Raw genomic sequence first — 19,138 nt, forward strand, 5'->3', positions numbered from 1 at the left:
AATACCCCCTTTTTTGGGGGGGGGGGGGCACACACACCCAAAGTATGTTCGTTTCTTTTCGTCTGCCGACACATTTAGACACTTTTAAAGGTCATGCCTCAAGTCTGTCTTGTCACATCACTTATTCAGGCGGGTTTTTATTTATTCATGCCACTTTTTGATTTTAATAATTTAATACGGTGAAATGTTTCTTTCATACAGCTGTAAAGTGCTCGCGAGGAGCGGTGACGTCTCTGAAAACGCGGTTGTACGGCCTCTTTATGCGGCGCGGACAATCCTGCATGTAAAGTGTGAGCTGTTGCTGTCAGTGGAAGCTGTAATGTGCATCGATTGAAATCGCCCTCTTCCACCGCAGCCAGAGGACCTCTCAGGTGCCCCGGCGAAGAGGCAGAGTGTAGAAAAGGCTCTTTTATTTTTGTACTTTTCTCTTTTTTTTTCTTTCTAGAATTTAATGCCAGCGGCTGAGAGTGGTATTTATTTTCCTCAGACTCTGCTCTGCTATCCTGGAGTTGGCAGAGTGATTTTGTAGAATAGAAACATTATAGACTGTTAGTGTCAAAGTGTTAAATGTGATGTATAGAGCTGGGGGTTGAGGAGGGAGGCGGGTGGACGGGGGGGGGTTGAGGAGGAGGCAGTAAGGAGGTGAGCACTGCCAGCCATAACTGGAGCAAGGTGCTCATGGGAGAGAGGAGCCATCCACCATGTGAGGGATGGCAGGGTAATGTGGCGGGAGGTAATGGCTTTTCTCAGTCCGCCGAAACAGAGGGGAGATCATTAGGGGCTGCCGTGCCGCACCGCGCCGTCCGTTTACCCCGACTCTGCCGGTGACTCCTGTCAGAGCAGGCACGTGGAGACACTCATTGTGTTCGTCTGTCTGTTTTCTTTGGCGCCGGCAGCATTGCTCCAAAGAGGCAGGAGTGTTTGATTATTATTTTGGGCCTTTCGCACCGGGATGGATAGACGCTGACACTTTGGCTTACAGCTGCGCTCAGATATTTCCTTACCAGGTGCCTCTTCAGCTGTGAAATCAAATCAAAGAAAGGAGGCTAGACCCGATGACAAAAAGAAAACGCCTTGACTTCTCCTGTGCTGTTGTTTAATCGTTCTCAAGTGATTTAGTTACTGGGTCATTTCAAAAATACAGACAAAATATTGTTGCAATCTTAAGGTGATTGAAAGTCATTACCACTTTGTTTCATCAAGGCGAGGTTTGACTTTGATTAATTAAAAAAAGATCACAGTTGTAGTCATAAATGTTGTGTTACAAGCTGCAACGTAGCGCATATATTTATAGTTCAAAACTCAAGTCTTAATCAAAAGACGGATTGACTTCAGACGCAGGTAGTTTGAGAAGCGTGCAGACGAAAAGCCTTCAGGTCTCAAAGTGAACGTCTGTGGCAAAATAAAGACGCCTCCTTTTATTTTCTTCGAGGTTACTGTTGGCTTTGGTCTGTGTTTGTTTGGTTTACAAATCATTACAGTGGTTGACATTTATATCTTACTACAGTAGGTGTGATGAAACACATTATATCTGCACGTTTTCATCAAAAGCTAAATTGTCTTCAAACCACACATCTTATTCACAAAAGCTGTGTTTCAAGCTTCACACCATCGTATGGTTAAATGTTTGGGACTCTTTATTTGTTTTCCTATATATGCGGCGTGAACGTCTGAACTTTAATTATAGGGAAAGACAGTGATGGCTTGCTTTTTGCAGCCTCTGTTACAAATAAAGGTGTGCTTTGTGCATCAACGAGGAGTCCTCAAAACCGGTTAACAGCACTTTGAGCTGTCGGTCGATTTTTGCCCTGGTGAGCCTCCAGCCCCGCGTGACATAGAAGATTGGACGTCATTAAGGTCTACACTCGCTCTGCTGTCTGTGGGTGTATGAAATGGCCTCTGCTGCTGCCAAAAGCATGGATTGCCTTTGTGTTTCTCCGTCGCAGGGGCTTCGCAGCTCAGACGACCAGACCTGCATATTCATCTTGTGGTGTCATTTAGCACTGTTCTGGTTTTCCAGATGTTTGTTTTTTTCTGTCGGTTTGTATATGCCCTTCTGTTATCGTTGAAGGTTGGTGAGGTTGTCACATCACTAACAAGGAGCTTCTCCTCGTGTCGCTGTCAAAGCTCATTCACGCCGCGTGGGGGGAAAAAAAGGCTTCGTAGAAATATGATCGCGGCTGTAGAAACGGACCAATTACTCCCCATTGACAACCTTCAAAGCCCACTTTTATTGGCAGATTCAGCCAAATAAAACTTTATTGCACGAGCGGAAAGGGACGCCGTCATTTTTGCATAGCTTTTCCAAGCCCAGCGTTTATATGATCCCCGTTATTACACCTCTGTGACATTTAAACTTTATTGAACACGACTTTAAAATCTGTAGGCAGTATATAAAAGATGGAGGAATTTATTCCTTTCAGATGGGGAGGAGAGTCCCCCAACAGTTGAGACCTGAGTGGAGCAGATTGTCGTGGTTTTGTTGGATCAAATAATTTGTAAAAGAAAATGTATTTTAGAGTGGATGTCTTGTATTCATATCAGGGCTGCAACAAAATTAATAAACCTGCTAGTTATTTTCGCGATAAAATGTCAGATAATAGTGAAACTTTCCCTTCACAGTGTCCCGAAAACATATTAAAGAATATCACATAAATACTGTCAGTGTGCTAGCTCTTGCAGAATGACATCCCAGGATTAAAATTGGGGCTGGAATGAACAACTTCCTTTTGCTTCCTTCCTTTTTTTAATTTATCGTTTAATTAATTTCCCAAAGCCCAAGGTGACATCTCCAAATTGCTTGTTTCGTCTAACTAACAGTCCAAAACCCAAACGTATCGGCTCCAGCAGTTGTTTTCATTATTGATTAGTCTGCTAGGTATTTTCATCTTTCGGTCCATAATTTGTCCATCATCATTTCTTAAAACCCAAGTTGACGCCTTAAAATGTCGTGTTTTGTCTAATAAAACAGTACAGAACCGAAAGATATGCGGTTTACGATCACATGAGACAAAGAAGAGCCGCAAATCCTCTCAATTTACCAGCAGGAATTGGTGTTTCTCTCATGAAACATTACTTCAGCTATTAATTGATAATCATAATAAGGGCTCATTGTTTTTCTGTCAATCGATGAATAGATTCATCGACCCATCGTTCCGGCTCTAATCTACAATATCTGAAATGTGGATGTCACTCAAGGCCGCTACAGTTCAGCTTTCAATCTTATTTGACGCTGCATGTGAGCTTCCCCCCTTTCAAATTAAACGTGTTTCCTAGACAGGCAGACAGAGAGAAACTGAGGCAGAAAAAGGAAAAGGCACCAAGGAGAAAGGTCCTGCCCCCCTCCTCTGTGTAATTAAAAGGGGGTGTCTGTCAGGGGCTGCTGCTGCTTTGTGCGGCCCCATATGTTTGGGCACTGATACAGGGAGGATTATTCTGTTTGGAGGCCTGATAACAGCCTGTTTATAACCCTGGCACAGGCTGTAGCCTAATCTGGCAGCAGCACATCGCTCCCCACCTCCATCCTCCTAAATTGTCACTAAAAAAAACATATTGGCCATTTCTTGCTCCAACTGGGGGGGAAACAGTCATGACCCAAACAGACTGGAGCGTTTCACCTATATCTCACATTTGCATGTATGGTTCTGCTCAGCCTAAACATTATGTGAAATGTTAAACTGTCCAATTGGCTGTGAGTTACAGTATCAGGATCATTCAGATTGGGAATGTTAACAGGTGTAAAATGAGCCCGGCTTGTTTTGCTATGTTGTGTGATCGTCTATCACCATGTGCTCAGCGCGGAGCGTAAATACTGTAATGTTTCCTCCGCTGAACATTCGTTCCCCTTTCAAGGTTTAATGTCGTTGAGTTGTACAGAATCAGTTCTACACTCACCTTTCCTTCCCTCCTCCGGACGTCGGTGTTCCCTTTGTTGCAAACTCCATTTTAATTATTATTTTTTTTAATCTACAAGCTGATTAGTTGGGTCTTTTGTTCTCGTGGTATATCGCCATCGCACTGCCTTTCACACGGCTGAGTGTGCCGTGATGTAAATTCTGCCACTGTGGACTGCTTTGTGATTTTAAGTCCTTTGTGCTTTTAGAATAACATCTCTAAATTGTTTCTTTTGAATGCCTAAATTATGCCTTTCCCTGACTAATTGCGACATGATTGATTTTATGAAATACATTGAACACTAGTTGCCCAGAATGGAGGCCTTATTCTCAAGAGAATATGGAAGAATCCTAGTATATGCTGGACCAGTGTTATATCATCAAACACTTTAATACATTTCTGCTGAAATGACTCGGTGCGTCCTTTTTCAGATGAGCAGTGGTGGCAAGAAAATAAATACATTTAAACTTTAAGTACTTTACTTGCATACTTCCAGTTTATGCTATTTTATACTTCTACTCCACGATATTTCAGAGGGAGATATTGTGCTTTGTGCAAAACCTGTAATAAACTCATAAAATACGACGTATTAAACTACCCAGTTAAAATGAGCTCCCTCTCGATCAACTACAACATTAACGTACGGATTAAGGCAATTCTGCATAATGAGGACTTACATTTGCTACATTTTGTTGCTGATACTTCTGTACTTTTACTTTTAACTGAGTATTTTTACCCTGTCGTATTGCTACTTTTATTTAAGTGAAGGACCTGAACGCTTCCTCCACCACCGGAGGTGGCTGAACGTGAACAACAGTGTATTTCCTTTCTTATAATTTAATCGAGGAACAAAGACCGAAACCCAGCTCCTTGCCCACATCCCGAATCACATAATTCTCTCACATTAAATATCCACGTTAATGAGAGGGTTCCAACCTTGCTCGCTGTATAAAAGTCACTCTCGGTAATGCACTGTTCCATGGCGAGGACCCTTAACCGGCACACTGGGAGGAGAGGGAGTGCTCAGAGTGGCAGGCAAAGAGAACTGTCAACCTGTCACATTTCTCCCTCCTCTTCCCCCTGATAAATTAAAGTTACACAGTGTGCGTGTTGTAGCAGCGGAAGGCTGTGCAGAAAGCCTGGCTCCTCAGGTCTCAGGAGATAGCTGGCAACTAGGTCAGACTGATAATGTAATCCGCTGACTGGATGCTCAGCCCACTACATCCACAGAGAAGAAAAGCATGACAGAAAAAAGAAGAAAATGTAGGAGGAAAATAGGAGCTTCCATGTGTTGTTGCACTTACTTAGCATTACCTCCCTGGCTCGAGTTAATCAAGTTTGTGAAGTAGTTGCGTCCGTGCAGCCTGTTGTGAGGAAATGTGCTCGTAACACATCCAGCTGGTGTTTGTTTGTGTGTGTGTGTGTGTGTGTGTGTGTGCGTGACTGCACACACGTGATTATTCAAAAAGTGCCATCCGTGTCAATATATACCTCACACTCCTCACAGGGAAATCGTATTTACACGGATTTCTCTCTCTTTTTTTTTTCTCTCCGTGTTATCTTTGCACCACATACTGCAGCGCACATCCACAACAAAACAGTACCACGCGAGTCCGCGGGGAGAGAGTGACAAGAATACGTTTCTGCATCAGCAAGGTGCATTTTCATTCCCATGCAGTATTCCAGAGAGGCTCTGTGGGCCCACTGTGACAACTCTGCCTCCCCTGCAGGTGTGGAAATGAAACAGGGCCTATAAATAGCCCAGGCAGCTGGGAGTAGAGCGCTGTAGAGCGGGGGGGGGGGGGGGGGGGGATTAGAGGTCCAGCTGGGGATGCAGGTGTGTATAGAGGCTGACCGACAGAATACGACTGCTGTCTCACCCCCAGGGGGCCGGGAGGGAGGAGAGGCTGTGGAGAACTTATAATAATATCGTATAAAGTTAAATTTGTGTATATATGATAACACTGAAGTCGCAAACTAGAAAGAAGAACACCTTACCTGGCTGAAATAGATTTATGGCATTATTTGTTAGGGTAACGTCATTGTGCAAAATAGTTGCAGAGCCTCACAATTACCCATAACACTCTACGAATATTAATAGTGTAAGTTTATTTTTTGGGGGGCTAAAATGAAAAACCCTCCCCACACGACTGAGCAAAACATTTGAATGTGTAATGTGCTTCCATGTGACAAGATTTAAATTAAATTAAATTAAAACAGTATAAACTGACAAATAAGTAACTCTCTTTGATTATATATATATATATATATATATATATATATAAAGATAAGTGGCGTACAGTTGGAGAAGGAAAAGGATCTGCTCAGTGTTACAGAAGAAATCTCTTCTGCCAAGATTAAATGTGGAAACATTATTTCAGTTCTTATTTTTTTCATCTTTTTTTGGGACATTTTTAAAAGAGACAATGACATTCAACTGAAGATATACTATTCGTGTCTTTTTCGGAGTTGCAGCTTTTGTCCTAATGTGCTCAAGTGCAAACTGATTGTACAATTATTTAAAAAAAGACGAAAGTAACAACCCAAAATATAATCTTCTCTTTAAAAGGCGTGAAAGCGTGTGAAGAAGTGACGAGGTTATTTTAAAACCCAAATAACGTCACCTTCGGGAACATCTTCATCGTTTCTGACACAGCTGTGCGGCGCTCTCTCTCTCTGCTTCTCTCGGCAGCGGTTTGGTGAAGTGGTTAAAATGAACTGAGTGGAGTCCTGATAGATGGTTTGGCGCTGTTTCCATGGTTACGGCTGTCTTGACTGTTGAACGTTCTGCTGCAGACTGCGACTCTATCTGTAACCGTCCCTCTTCTTCTTCGTCCTCTTCCTCTTCCTCTGCTCCTCAGTATCTCGGGTGCCATCTGCACAGGTTGAGCCCCTGAAGGCAACGTTTGGAATTTTCAGCTTACAGAACAAACTGAGTGAAAATATTCGGCAATCTATCGTGTGTATTTAAAAACATTGTGCAATGATACAGGACACATGGGCTGTTGTGACACTAATGTCAGACTAAAGCAGCTGTTTAAACACAGATAGACGAGAGTACATTTCAGGTGATTTCATTTGTTGCGGCTTGATCTGACGCGAGGTTTTACATTTCATGGGCTCATCTTTATGAACACAAGAGTATTTATTGATCTTACAACACAGGAGCGCATCCTTGCCTTTGCGTTATGCACTTCACTGTATTGACAGAGCTGACCACCACAGCATCAATGCACGTGTCTTCTGATTGGTAGAGACGAGCACAGGCTCACCTAAACAAAATGTCTACCATTTTGCAGAAGGATTTAAGGATTTCTGATTTACATTACGTCATTAAAGGCACACTGGAGTTCAGTGTTGTTGTCCCTGAGTTTGGGCTGTTTCAACAGCATTGATTTTTGTGTTTAAAAGACCAAAGAAATGATGTGATGACCGCGTTTGAGGTGCGCTTTGGCAGATGAAAGTTCCCTTATTACACTCACTTTAAACCCACATTGGTCTGAATGGGTCAGCGTGTGCTTTTGTGAAGTAAAATCTATGGAACTATACAGCTGCAGACTCAAGTGTTAGTGAACAATGACAATGTATTAACCTCCTGTAAAAGAAGCATGAAAAAGAAATGGGTCAAACATTGGTTGAACATGTTCAATACTCCCACGTCTCTCTTATTTGAATGGGGTATTAGTGTTCCTGGCGTGTGCTGATGATGCCACAGGGCGGTCTGCATACTATAGTAGCATGCTGCGTTACAGTGAGCGGTGTTGTCGCTATTTTTTAAAATCAAACTTCAGCTTTTGGGGCAGAAAATGGTGCTCTCATTCCCGACGGATGGCTCGACATGCTTTTCATGTAAATGACGTCTAGCGCTTGCATGCTTGTGTTTGCATTAATGCATTAATTCCTCTGTACTATATGCTTTTTGTTAGCTGGAGGCAAAATGACACATTCTCATCAAAAACACACTCCCCCGCTTACAGTCCCACTCCACTAAGACACACACACACACACACACACACACACACACACACACATGATTGACAGCAGGAGCTCCCCCTGACCCAGTATTCTGCTACAGTGGGACGATCCCACAGGCCTGTGATTAATGACTAGGCTTTATCCGCTAGTGGTGTGGTAGGCCTGCCAGCCAGGCCACTTAGACTGCCTGGACCACTACCTCTGCTGTAAACACACTCTCTCTCTCTCTCTCTCTCTCTGCCTCTGTGTTTCTCTGTCTCTCTCTCTCTCTGCCTACAGGCATTGCATTGTCATAGTCATTGTTACAGCTCTAAACCTTTATCCCAAGTTGACCCCCTTCAACACACACACGCGCGTTCATACAGCAGCGCCGTGAACTCACATTTTCTGCTTTTCTCCTCGTGAGTTCAGACGCTGCAGCTTCCCACAGCAAGCATTAGTCAAATGTTATTTGCACCGTACCTGCATTAGGACTGTTTCACGAGCGACCTGTCTTGCACAAGGAACTACCTTCATTTGTCTTTTAAATGCTCTATTTTGTTTATGCAAAACCATTTTCTGGCACAGAGTTTTTTTCCATCGCAAACCGACACTTCGAGCATCGAGCAGGTTGAAAATAAAACCAAGAAATACATCTGTGTGTGTGTGTGTGTGTGTGTGTGTGTGTGTGTGTGTGTGTGTGTGAATTGGAGCTGGTCTCACTAACGGACAGTGGTCCCTAACGTTGTTTTTCTCTCCTGACAGCTAGGGGCAGACTTAAGCATCACCAGTCTTTAGAGCACCGGGCCTCGGCCAAACAGTAAACCTCACAGGGATTTCTGTAGTCGTGACAGCGTCCAAACAAACTGCACACGCAGCAAAACAAAGCCGGTTTGACTTAGTCTGCCTTGATGGGAAGCGCCCTGATAAATGCAGGGAGAGACTGTATTTCCTGCTGGAGCAAATCTCTCAAGTGTTACAATATTAATGGCCCTCAAAGCCTATCTACCATTTGGATGGCATCGGTCTACCTGCCAGACTCTACGCTGATACACTGCCTTGAGCTGACGTTATAGGGGCACTTTTGACTCGTGTTTTTTGATGTTCAGTACATGACTAGTGAATCACTTGTCGAAAACAAATTGCAGTGTTTCAGCCATGTGCAAACACAGATATTTGTTTAATCATTTAACTTAATGATCAATCAAAAATGGCCAACATTTGCTAAAATGTGAGGATTTGTTGCTTTTCTCTACTTTGTATCATTACAATCAGATCTTTGGGTTTTTAACCAAACTAGCACTGAAATTACGAGTCAATTAATCAATTAGTTGATTGAAAGAAAAGTAATCTGCAGCTACTGCAATATTGTTTTTTTCAAGAAACAGTACCAAACAATTGTTGGTTCCAGCTTCTTAAATATGAGGATTTGATACTTTTCTTTGTCATATTCAACCACAAACTTAGAAAAAAGCCCTTTATGTTTTGGACTTTCAGTCGGATAAAACAAGCAATTGAAATGCGTCGCATTGAAAGTATAATGAGCATTGTTTGCCATTTTCTGACATTTCATAGACAAAACAATCCATTGACAGAATAATCTGCAGATTGATCGATAGTAGAAACAATTGTTAGCGGCAGGCCTGGACTTGACAGTGAATTGAATAATCAAACAAAATATTGTGAGATCAATAAATGAAAAACAAAAAAATCTCCAGCTGCAGTTTCAATCTCTCATATCAGTCATATGCTGATATTTTTAGCTTTTCCATGGTTTCGTCATGGGACAACAAAAGTGTCCTTTGTAGTTTTGTTAGATTGTGATCTGAATTTGTGGGAAAAGCTTCAGGGCTTCTGCTGTATGACAGCCATGAGGGAAAGAGTGTGCCAGTGATCCAACCCGTACAGTCTTCGAGTTGGTCTCCAAGATATAGGAGGTAAAACCAGAAGCATTACAGTACAGGAATATCACAGCTGACCTTACCTGTCAATGTATATTCATCATCTGGAAGGATATGTACTTCCTGATGTAACACTTACTTGACCCGTGATGCACAGATACTGTATATACGCAGGGGCTCAGTTTGGATCGCGCCTATATATAGAAGAGACAATCGGATCATATCTATTTACAGAAGACATATTGGCATATGACTAACAGCATTATCGTGCCATTCAAAGCACTCAGTGACCACTTGTGCTTTATGGAGAGGAGCATTGTCATCATGGAAGACATTGTTCCCACTGGAGATAGAATGCATCATGGTGTAATCTAAGTAACCACTCAGAATCTTTTTTAATAGTAGAGTATAGTTCAGGCTGAACCACGTGACTCTCAATGAACTCTGTACAGCAGGGTTCGGCAACCTTTTTGATGCGATGCGCCATTTTTGAATTTCCCTCGTTAATCATCGTGCCATATCAATATTAGGGTTAACATTAAGTCTAATTAAGACACCACGTGAAAATGTAAATCTCCCAACAGACCTGTCATTTTATTCCATCCGTTTAGGCAACGTGCATAACGTTCTTTCTCCCATAATCAGGATATTGTAGCCGTATATATGAGAGCTCTCCACAAGAAGGCTGCCGTCCTTATGACAGCATGCACGTCAGAGTTGAAATAATTAACCCTACCAACCTTCCTTCCGCAGAATGCGGGTGGAAAAAAAAATTAACTAAACTACGATTAATAACCAATGGCTGTGAAAGAGATAATTTGGCACGCGGATGAGAGAGCACAACAACATTTCCGACAAATTCCCTTTAGTTAAGCTGTCGAGTGCCGGTGGCGGCCTGCGTGCCTCTGGTGGCCTTCCCCTGCAGGACAGGACAATAATAATGAACCAGCAGCACTCCTGTGTGCTCCTCTTCTCTGTATTGTATCCTATACATAGCCGGTGTCATTTTGCTCTTCCAGAGAGGCAAACTACGAAGCCATCTAGCGACGTTGTGTAAAAAGCGTGTTGTCGAGTGAAGCCGAGCACGGCGAAGCAGAACCTGCCGGCGCTATTGTCTGTGAGCGGCCATATGGTGGGTGTCCTTGCGTGGTAGCTTAAGGGAGCCCTTCTCCCTGAGATGAAACAATTTCGTTCAGAAATGAACCCCCTCTCTCAGCCCTCCGTGTTCATCGGACCCTGCCCCATCAGCCACCTCTGAGATCACGCGGTTTATGGCGGGTCCCAGCAGACGGCCTGGAGCAGGGACGGAAACCCCCTCGGACATCACAGGTAGACCCAAACAATCTCCGTCACGTTGTCTCTGCGTCTCCACCTTGTCAAAAAGCCCACCCCTACTTGTCTAGCCCTGCTCCGTGCCTCCAGATGTGGCTTAATTTACTGCGACTCTGCTAATTGCTGTAATTAAGGATTAATTACTGTTAATTACCTTAGCATAAACTCATCACCAGTCAAAGAGCGGAGCCTTATGAAATGTGCCACGCACAGGAACACACACCACGGGGACCTGAGGAGGATTGTGTTACCGGACCTCTTGTTTCATGTCTTGTCCTGGTGCGTAGGGAGGGCTTGTAGGGCAACAGTTAGGGCAGGATGTTAACTGTCATGGACCATCTCCTCCTGGCTCCGAACGCTTCACACGTCACCTCCTCACCAACTGTTGCCCGGGACAGCATCACTATGCTGGCTGTCATTTGATGAGAGGCATTTATTTGCTGATACATTTAATCACAATTTGATACATTAAGGAAATAGATTAGGATTGTCCACAGTCATTTTTAAGTATTTTTATAGCATAAAGGACAGTAATACTAATGTTAACTAGAGGTCGACTGATTTTTAAGGGCCGATATAATAACGATAGTTTTGAGCAGGAAAAAGCTGATTAATTGTTGGAATATGTTCTAATTATTTACAATGGGCAATGCGCTGTTCACTTCTGTTGGGTGTCCTGGAACACTTTAAATACAAACCATTAATGTTCGTCCATATTCCCATGATAAGGAGGATTCTAGAGCGATTTAATTTCACAAATAAATGGCTATGTGTCTGGATTAATTGAAAAGGAGAATGCCAAATTGGTAAGTAACTGTAAGTTACAGTAACAGTTTAATGATTTCTTCTCCTCCCTGTGTGCCTGTCTTGCACGGAGGACAAAGAGCTGATAGTGTCCAATATGACAGGAATACCATTGTCTGCTTGAAATCAGCTCTTCCTGGGATGGTGAAGTTTTAGATCACATTTTCTGACCCTATTGCCAGAATAATGAAGGTTTTCTCGTGGCGTGGACAACTTCTTTGTGAGTAAAAACTATCCAATTAATAATTATCTAAAGTGTCAGAAATAGTTGTGAAAATGGTAAAAAAAAGAGTGAAAAGGGCGAATGGTTGCGTGAAGTGTGGGCGAATGCCCGATTGTTGTAGTTTCCAGAGATGTTTGACTATCCGACAAGCAGTGCTGTTGAGGCATATCAGCCCCTCAAGACCCATGTATTTGCACAGGTTCTCCAAAAAAAAACAACAAATACGTTGTTTGTTCTCTAAAAAGAAAACATAGAAGCAGTGTCTGATCTATTAGCAGGGGGACATCGTTGAAGCAACTGTCTCGAGAGGCAACGTCCAAGGTTCAAAAACTCAGGGAACCTTTATTGCCTAAAAAAAATAAAAAATGTGAAATGATACCAAGCCCAGCTTTTCACAAAAAGTTGCTGTGACCAGTTATTTGTGTACTTTGTGTTTTCCCGTGCTCTCTCCGTCTCTCCATAGATGTCTTTGTCTCTCTGCTTAAGGGCTGACTGTGCAGCTCGCTGCTCCACAAGCTCGTGACTTCTCCTCAGCTATTCAGCGTGGTTTCCAGTGCGACCCTGGAGCTGTTAAAAGTGCATTGACTGAGCATGAGTTTGATTCAATCAAAAATATATATATATATATATATTTTAAGAAATCTTAAGAAAGACTGACAGCCAGGGGGCTAATGTATTGCCTATTTTGCATAATGAATTATTTTAATGAAGGCTTTTATTAAATGGGGGTGCTCTGCGTTGGTGGCAGGGCGGTGCTCTGAATGGTCTTCTCCTCTGGCGCTGGCTGCCTCATTATCAGGCCAGCCCCTCAGGCCTCAAACTGGCCTGCTTAAGCCTCAGATGATGAAGATAATTACCGTTATTAGGAGTAGCTGCAGGGGGAACTTGTTCTGAAAAACACCAAGCTGAGTTCTTGCCTCACTTCCGATCGCCAGTGGAGAAAGCCAGAGAGAGAGAGAGAGACAGAGGGAGATGAGAAAAGAAAAAAAAAAAAGGAGGGGATGAGGGGAGCGGCCACCAAATCCGCCTAATGTGACGCCTGTCAGCTCGTCTCCCACCAGCTGTCACCTCCCAAATGCACTGGGGTTCATTTTTTTAATTGACACCTCGCTTTCCCATTCCATTTCTATTTTTCGCCTTTCATTTTCCCTCCATCACTCTCTCACCTCCTTGCCTGTACCATCCACATCTCCTCGTCTCGGCCTGTCCCTCCAGTATTTCCTTGGTGTTTCTCCTTGTCCTTGGTAGCCCCCATCCCCCCACCCCAGTGTCAGATACAACACCCCAGCTCTGCCCCCTTTCTGCACATGATACTTGAGATGGCTGATAAAACATAAAGCTGTTTTAGAGGTGCTTTATGACTATGCCCTTGTGTACTGAGGTTGCACAGTTTCCCATTATCTGGTGATGGAGAGAACATTTTGGGCCTGAGAAAGTTTCACGGCTAGACCACAAATCTAGCTTACAGTACAGAGCATTTTAAGACGGCGTAAACAACACAATATTTAGACTAGAGCAATAGTTTTCATTGCATAGACTTAAGCTATGATTAGTGACTTCATAAAGATTGTCCTTTCTTTATTACAGCTCAGATTCAATTTAGTAGAAACGACCACATAATCAGTAAATAGAGATATAATGTCAGTAATGACAATAGCATTGCTTAGCGCTGTAATTTACCTCTACTGTGCGACGCACTTTTTGAAATACTTTATTGGTATGGCTGGGTTTAAATCTCAATACCATTTTTGTACCCAGTGAAATATGTCCATTCCACAAAAATAATCTTACTCTCGCCAAATGTATTTCGGCAAAGCCCTCGTCCTACAAGATTGAAAATGAAATAAAATATATTAACGCTCTTTAGCACGCTCCCTGTCTCTGCTTGAGGCTAGCAGCTCGAGGCTACATCAGTCGTTGCTGGCACAAAATACACCCGAATCTCTGTTGCATTGTGGGTAATTTAGGGTGCCGGGTCCTGACAAGGCAGGGGAAGGTATATGGAATAAAAAAGATGATGTCTCTGGTTCTGCTGCATCAAGTGTGATGCTAAGGCAGTCTTTTAACACTTTCCCATTATCTGGTGTCAGAAAGAACATTTTGGGCTTTAGAAAGTTTTCCATGAGTTAATGGATACACCTCAAATCTAGCTTTTAGCTAAAGTTACACAAGAGAACATTTTAAGACTATGTTAATTACACAATATTTAGATTACAGCAATTGTTTTCATAGCAGAGACTTTATTGTGAGGTATGATCAGTAATTCCATAGTGATTGCCCTTTTCTTTATTAAAGCCCAGATTCTATCTAGTAGAAATGGCCACATATACAGTAAATTAGACGTAATGTAACACAATATTCATTTAGTGTTCTCAGTAATGATAATAGCATTGCTTAGCACTGTAGTTTACCTCTGGTGTGTGGGTCAGTATGCTGCTTCCTATGAAGACGGCTTCATTGGGCTTGCATCAAATGCAGATGAGTGCAGGATGTTGAACTCCTTCAAGGAGCGGGGAGGGGAGGATTTGTATTAGTGATACTTGTCATGTCTGCTGTAAATCAAGCTGCTTTTTTTTCGGGTTCCTAGGTTGTTGTTGTTTTGTCTCAGAATGCTGTGTGGCAGGGATGAATGGTGGTGATGTTACATTATCATGTGGCTGTCGCTTTCACTCCTGCTGACTGGTCTGTGACAGGCCCACACACACACACACACACACACACACACACACACACGCGGTCGTGTCAGGAGCAGGCCTGATTTATTAACTGCTGAAACCCTAGATGACGTTTGCCCACACAATCAATACACAGCACAGCCACTGCCTGGCCCTCTCTGGGGTCATGTGATGTGGACCAGCGCAAGGCAAGGAAGGACACACACGCACACGCACACACACACACACACGCGCGTATACACTAAACTGCGGAGTGTATTGCATTACTGTATTGATGGGAAATGGATCCAGTCCAGCGTTGGCTGCTCGCTGCCAGTCAGAGGCAAGAAGGGTAAACTTTCATCATGGCTGTCAGGGACATCGCTGCTGCCTTGTTTGACCGTAAATCTTCCTAATTGTGACAGAATACTTCAACATCATTAATTAAGCATGTTTTCATTTAAAAGCACTCGCAGGGCGCCAGGCTGGGTGCTTAGGGTAGTCTGCCAATGTGCATAGCTGTGTAATTTTCCTGTGTGTGTGTGTGTGCTCACAGCCATGCACAATGTGTGTATGTTTGTGTTGTGTGCACCTTGATTCCCCCTGTATGAGTGGGTGGCTTAATCGCCATGTTTATTTACACTCCTGTTGTCTGCAAACAGCAGGCAGTGTGGCGATGGGTATGAGCCAGCCCTTAAGGAAGTAAAACAGCAGAAATTAATTTAGTCAATAACCAAAACAAAGGCTTATTCTTAGAATTCCATTCATTATTCAGGAAAGGGCTCAGGGATTGTTTATGATGCGCATTTATTTTTTATGCCTTGCCTTTTTGGGTTTAGTGCCCCACATCTCAGGGAAGGAATTATACAAGAGCGTGCACAAAGGAGAGGAGGAAGGAGGGAGGGAGGGAGGGAGGGAGGGAGGGAGGGAGGAAGCGACATAGAGGGGGAATTGTGTCCTCTCATTGTTCAATTAAGTCTGTCGGTAATGATCAAGATGAGATGATGGCCATCTTCCTTTTATAGATAGGAATCTGTGACTGTAATAACTGGAATAAGGGAATCTCAGAGCAGCATTGGACTCCATGCCTTTGTTGCAACAGTAATAGACTAGGAGGTGCGTATAAAAGGTTTTTGGTGTTATAATAAAGTGTTGGGAGCATGTGATGTATTGTTATAGAGGGCCCTTCTCTCTGTCAGGCGATTATGTTAATGTGTGGTCCATGGTTGCAGAGTTCACAAGGAGCACTCTGACTGGCATCAAGGTCTAATCGATTTCATTGCTATTACTGAACAGAAATAAATAAAGCTGATGGCTGTGGTTAGGGTAATTATGCCACAGCACAGTGAATTGTTTGATTTTCCTTATTAATTGTATTTATTTAATCCATTTCATGCTTTTAGTTGTGCACTCTGGGACTCGGAGGGAATGAATAAATCACTCTTAGGCTCATTAGATTGCCCCTCTGGTTGGGATGTGCCACTATTTTGTCAGAATGAAACTGGCGAGTGTTATAATTTCCCGCTGGTGTGATTCACATGAAAAATATCCACATACTCATCTACCAGCACATGTGCACACGCGCCCACACGCACATGCGTCTGCTCCCCATCTGAACTCCTGACCTTTTCCAGCCGTCTGATAGCCATTGACATTTGCCTCTTGAGCTGAGCTCGCTCACGTGTTGGAGCTGATGGGAATGGATGATGTTATTGCCGGAGGAGGAAAAGAGAGGGAAGGAGAAAGGAGGTGGGGGGGGGCGGGGGGTGGGGGGGGGGGCGGTGGGGGTGGAAAGAGGAGGACCAGGGTAGACGAGCTCCTCGTGCGGCTCCCGGGAATCCATCTGGACCCCCCGCTCGCCAGAAAGGTCACAGGGCGACTCAACCTTACATCCTCATTACAAAAGAGCCGTCGCTGCGACTGTGGACTGCAACGTGGCTTCACTGCTCTGTCACACGACCTGTCATCTGCCCTCACCGTCCACAGTCACCAGACATAAGGGGGAGGGGGGGGGGGGGAGTATTAGATCGTCTTCCTGAAACATTTTGATAGATGCATAGATTAAGGTGTGTTTGTGAAAAATGTCGTGGCTGCGTGAGCTTTGTCTTTGTCCTTGAAGACAGTGGCTGGAATGGAGGGCTGCACCTGGTCGGCGGTTTTCAGCACCTCTTGAGAAAAGCAGGACACTCTGCTGCTTTACCAAGGGAGCCTTCTGGTGGCAGAAAGAGGCAGGGCAGCGCAGCTGATCTTTAAATACAAAGTCACGCCGATATACCTGTATGTTTTACACTCCAGGATTGTAGTTGAAATAGCATCGTTTCAATAGTTTTTGGTGCAAATTGAGCCTTTTGTCACCTATATTTCTCAGAACATATGGGTGTGTGGATGTGTGCACGACTGCAGCCGTTTATGTGTAAGTTGCGTGGATGTTGTTTGTGCATGTCTGTCCCAGCAGGCCTGTCGCTGTTGTGTTTACACTTCACTCTCCACACCATGGGAGCTGAGTGTCAGTTGAGAGCTGAGTGCCTGTAGGTGTGTGAATACGTGCAGGTTCAAAAGCCCCAAGCAAGTGTGTAAACAGACCTCGGTGTCAGCCGTAAAAGCATCCTTAGTCCTGCCAAATGAAGATTGCAGCACTCTGAGTCCGGCACTGGTGTGTTCCAGGCGTGATGTTAGTGTGGTAATATAGTAGTTATTTGTATGATATGGGCAGAAGCAATGCAGAATAACTGCGCATCCCGTTTGATGTTGAGATGAGAGAAGAAGTGTTAAAATAATTGACCGTAACGATCACACATGAAATGATGAATTTTGAAACATTACCTCTATTGTACTTTTTCCAAAAGTAGTGATCACATTTTCAATTTGAGCACCTTCATCTAGTTTGGGAGCAATATGATTTTTCTGTCATCTCCTTGCCTGATCTGTGTCTTTGTGTTAGCATACTGAGTCTGACGTGTGTTATTACTTTGCTTTTCTGTTTAGATAGCAGCCGAGAATATATTAATAGCTGGAGCATAAGGAGAGCAATGAAAGATGAACTCTTGTAGAAGGCTGTGTTAATTTATTTATTTTTTTTACATGAAATGATGGTCAGAATCGATGAAATGATAGTTTTATGGTCCTGCCGAGCTGCCAGCCTCCGTGCGGCTGCAGGGTTTTATGACACAGACTTGAACTATTAAAATCGATGGCCATATTTCAGGGAGTTCATTTGGTACGCTGGAGTTAAGACTCCTTCTCAGTCATAGCAGAATTATTATCCCTTGCTGCACATTTTGAGCAGCCATGTAAATAGGACTGTTTAGTAGCACTGTCTTCATGTCATCTTCTCCTTGTCCTCCACAGTGCTCAGTATCCGTGGCGCACAGGAGGAGGAGCCCCCGGATCCTCAGCTGATGCGACTGGACAACATGCTGCTGGCGGAGGGCGTGGCCGGGCCGGAGAAGGGCGGCGGGGCGGCAGCTGCCGCGGCCGCCGCGGCAGCCGCTGGCGGCGTCGGCGCCGACAACTCAGCAGAACACTCCGACTACCGGGCCAAGCTGTCTCAGATCCGACAAATTTACCACACAGAGCTGGAGAAATACGAGCAGGTGGGGAGGAAGAGTATTTTCTCTGTTATTATTCTCTGTTAATTAGCTTCTTGTAACACATGTTCATGTTGTCATGTAAGTATTTTATCAGTAAATGCAAAAAAAAGGCATGTACCATACCATAAATGTGGATTGTAGACTTCATTCACCTGCTAAGCCTTAATACAACCCCCCATTATAGGAATGAGCCAGATCTGTTTTAAATGTTATGTTCCCTTCACAGTCAATATTTGGGGGGAATGTCCTGTTGTACCTCAGTGTTTTCATTCCAAATTTTAGGTAATAGTCTATTTCATTGTTTCATGAAAGTTCATATCAATGTTCTCTCCTCTTCCAAAATCCTCCCACTACGCAGGTGACGACTGTAGGATGTGTTGTAATTTTACATTTCTCTTTTCTGTTTAAATGTGCAACTACTGAAAAAGTTGGACATCGTCCCGACTGGTGGTGGATATGGACAGAGGCAAAACTTTAAAAAAAATGTCAGTGATTTTAATCTTTATAATATGTTACATTGTTGACATGCACAAATATGTGTCTTGACATAATTCAATTGCAAACGTGTTTAAGATGTAGCGGTGATACATGACGCAGATTCACACCACTTCCAGCTCACCTGACCTCTGACCTCTCCCTGCAGAGAGGAGGAAGCATAAAGAACATGTTCTTTTCTAGGATAACAAAAACAATATGAATAAATGCACGAAAAATAATGAGGGATTGATACTTTGCATTGGTTTACATGTTCCCCCTGAAGAGTTCCTGTGTTTCCTTGTACGGTGA

At 43.5% G+C, this 19,138-nt stretch overlaps 1 protein-coding gene across 2 annotated transcripts in view; it reads left to right on the plus strand.

The window, feature by feature from the left end:
• The window catches only part of pbx1a (pre-B-cell leukemia homeobox 1a), a 46,275-nt gene that overhangs the window by 17,899 nt on the left and 9,238 nt on the right, over window positions 1–19,138 (plus strand). For both annotated transcript variants that reach the window (XM_079173446.1, XM_079173447.1), the window contains exon 3: window positions 18,111–18,355. In XM_079173446.1, coding sequence (XP_079029572.1) covers window positions 18,111–18,355 — 245 coding nt within the window. The remainder of the gene's footprint in view (window positions 1–18,110; window positions 18,356–19,138) is intronic.

Source organism: Pholis gunnellus (assembly GCF_910591455.1).
Source record: "Pholis gunnellus genome assembly, chromosome: 14".
Classification (NCBI taxonomy): Eukaryota; Metazoa; Chordata; class Actinopteri; order Perciformes; family Pholidae; genus Pholis; species Pholis gunnellus.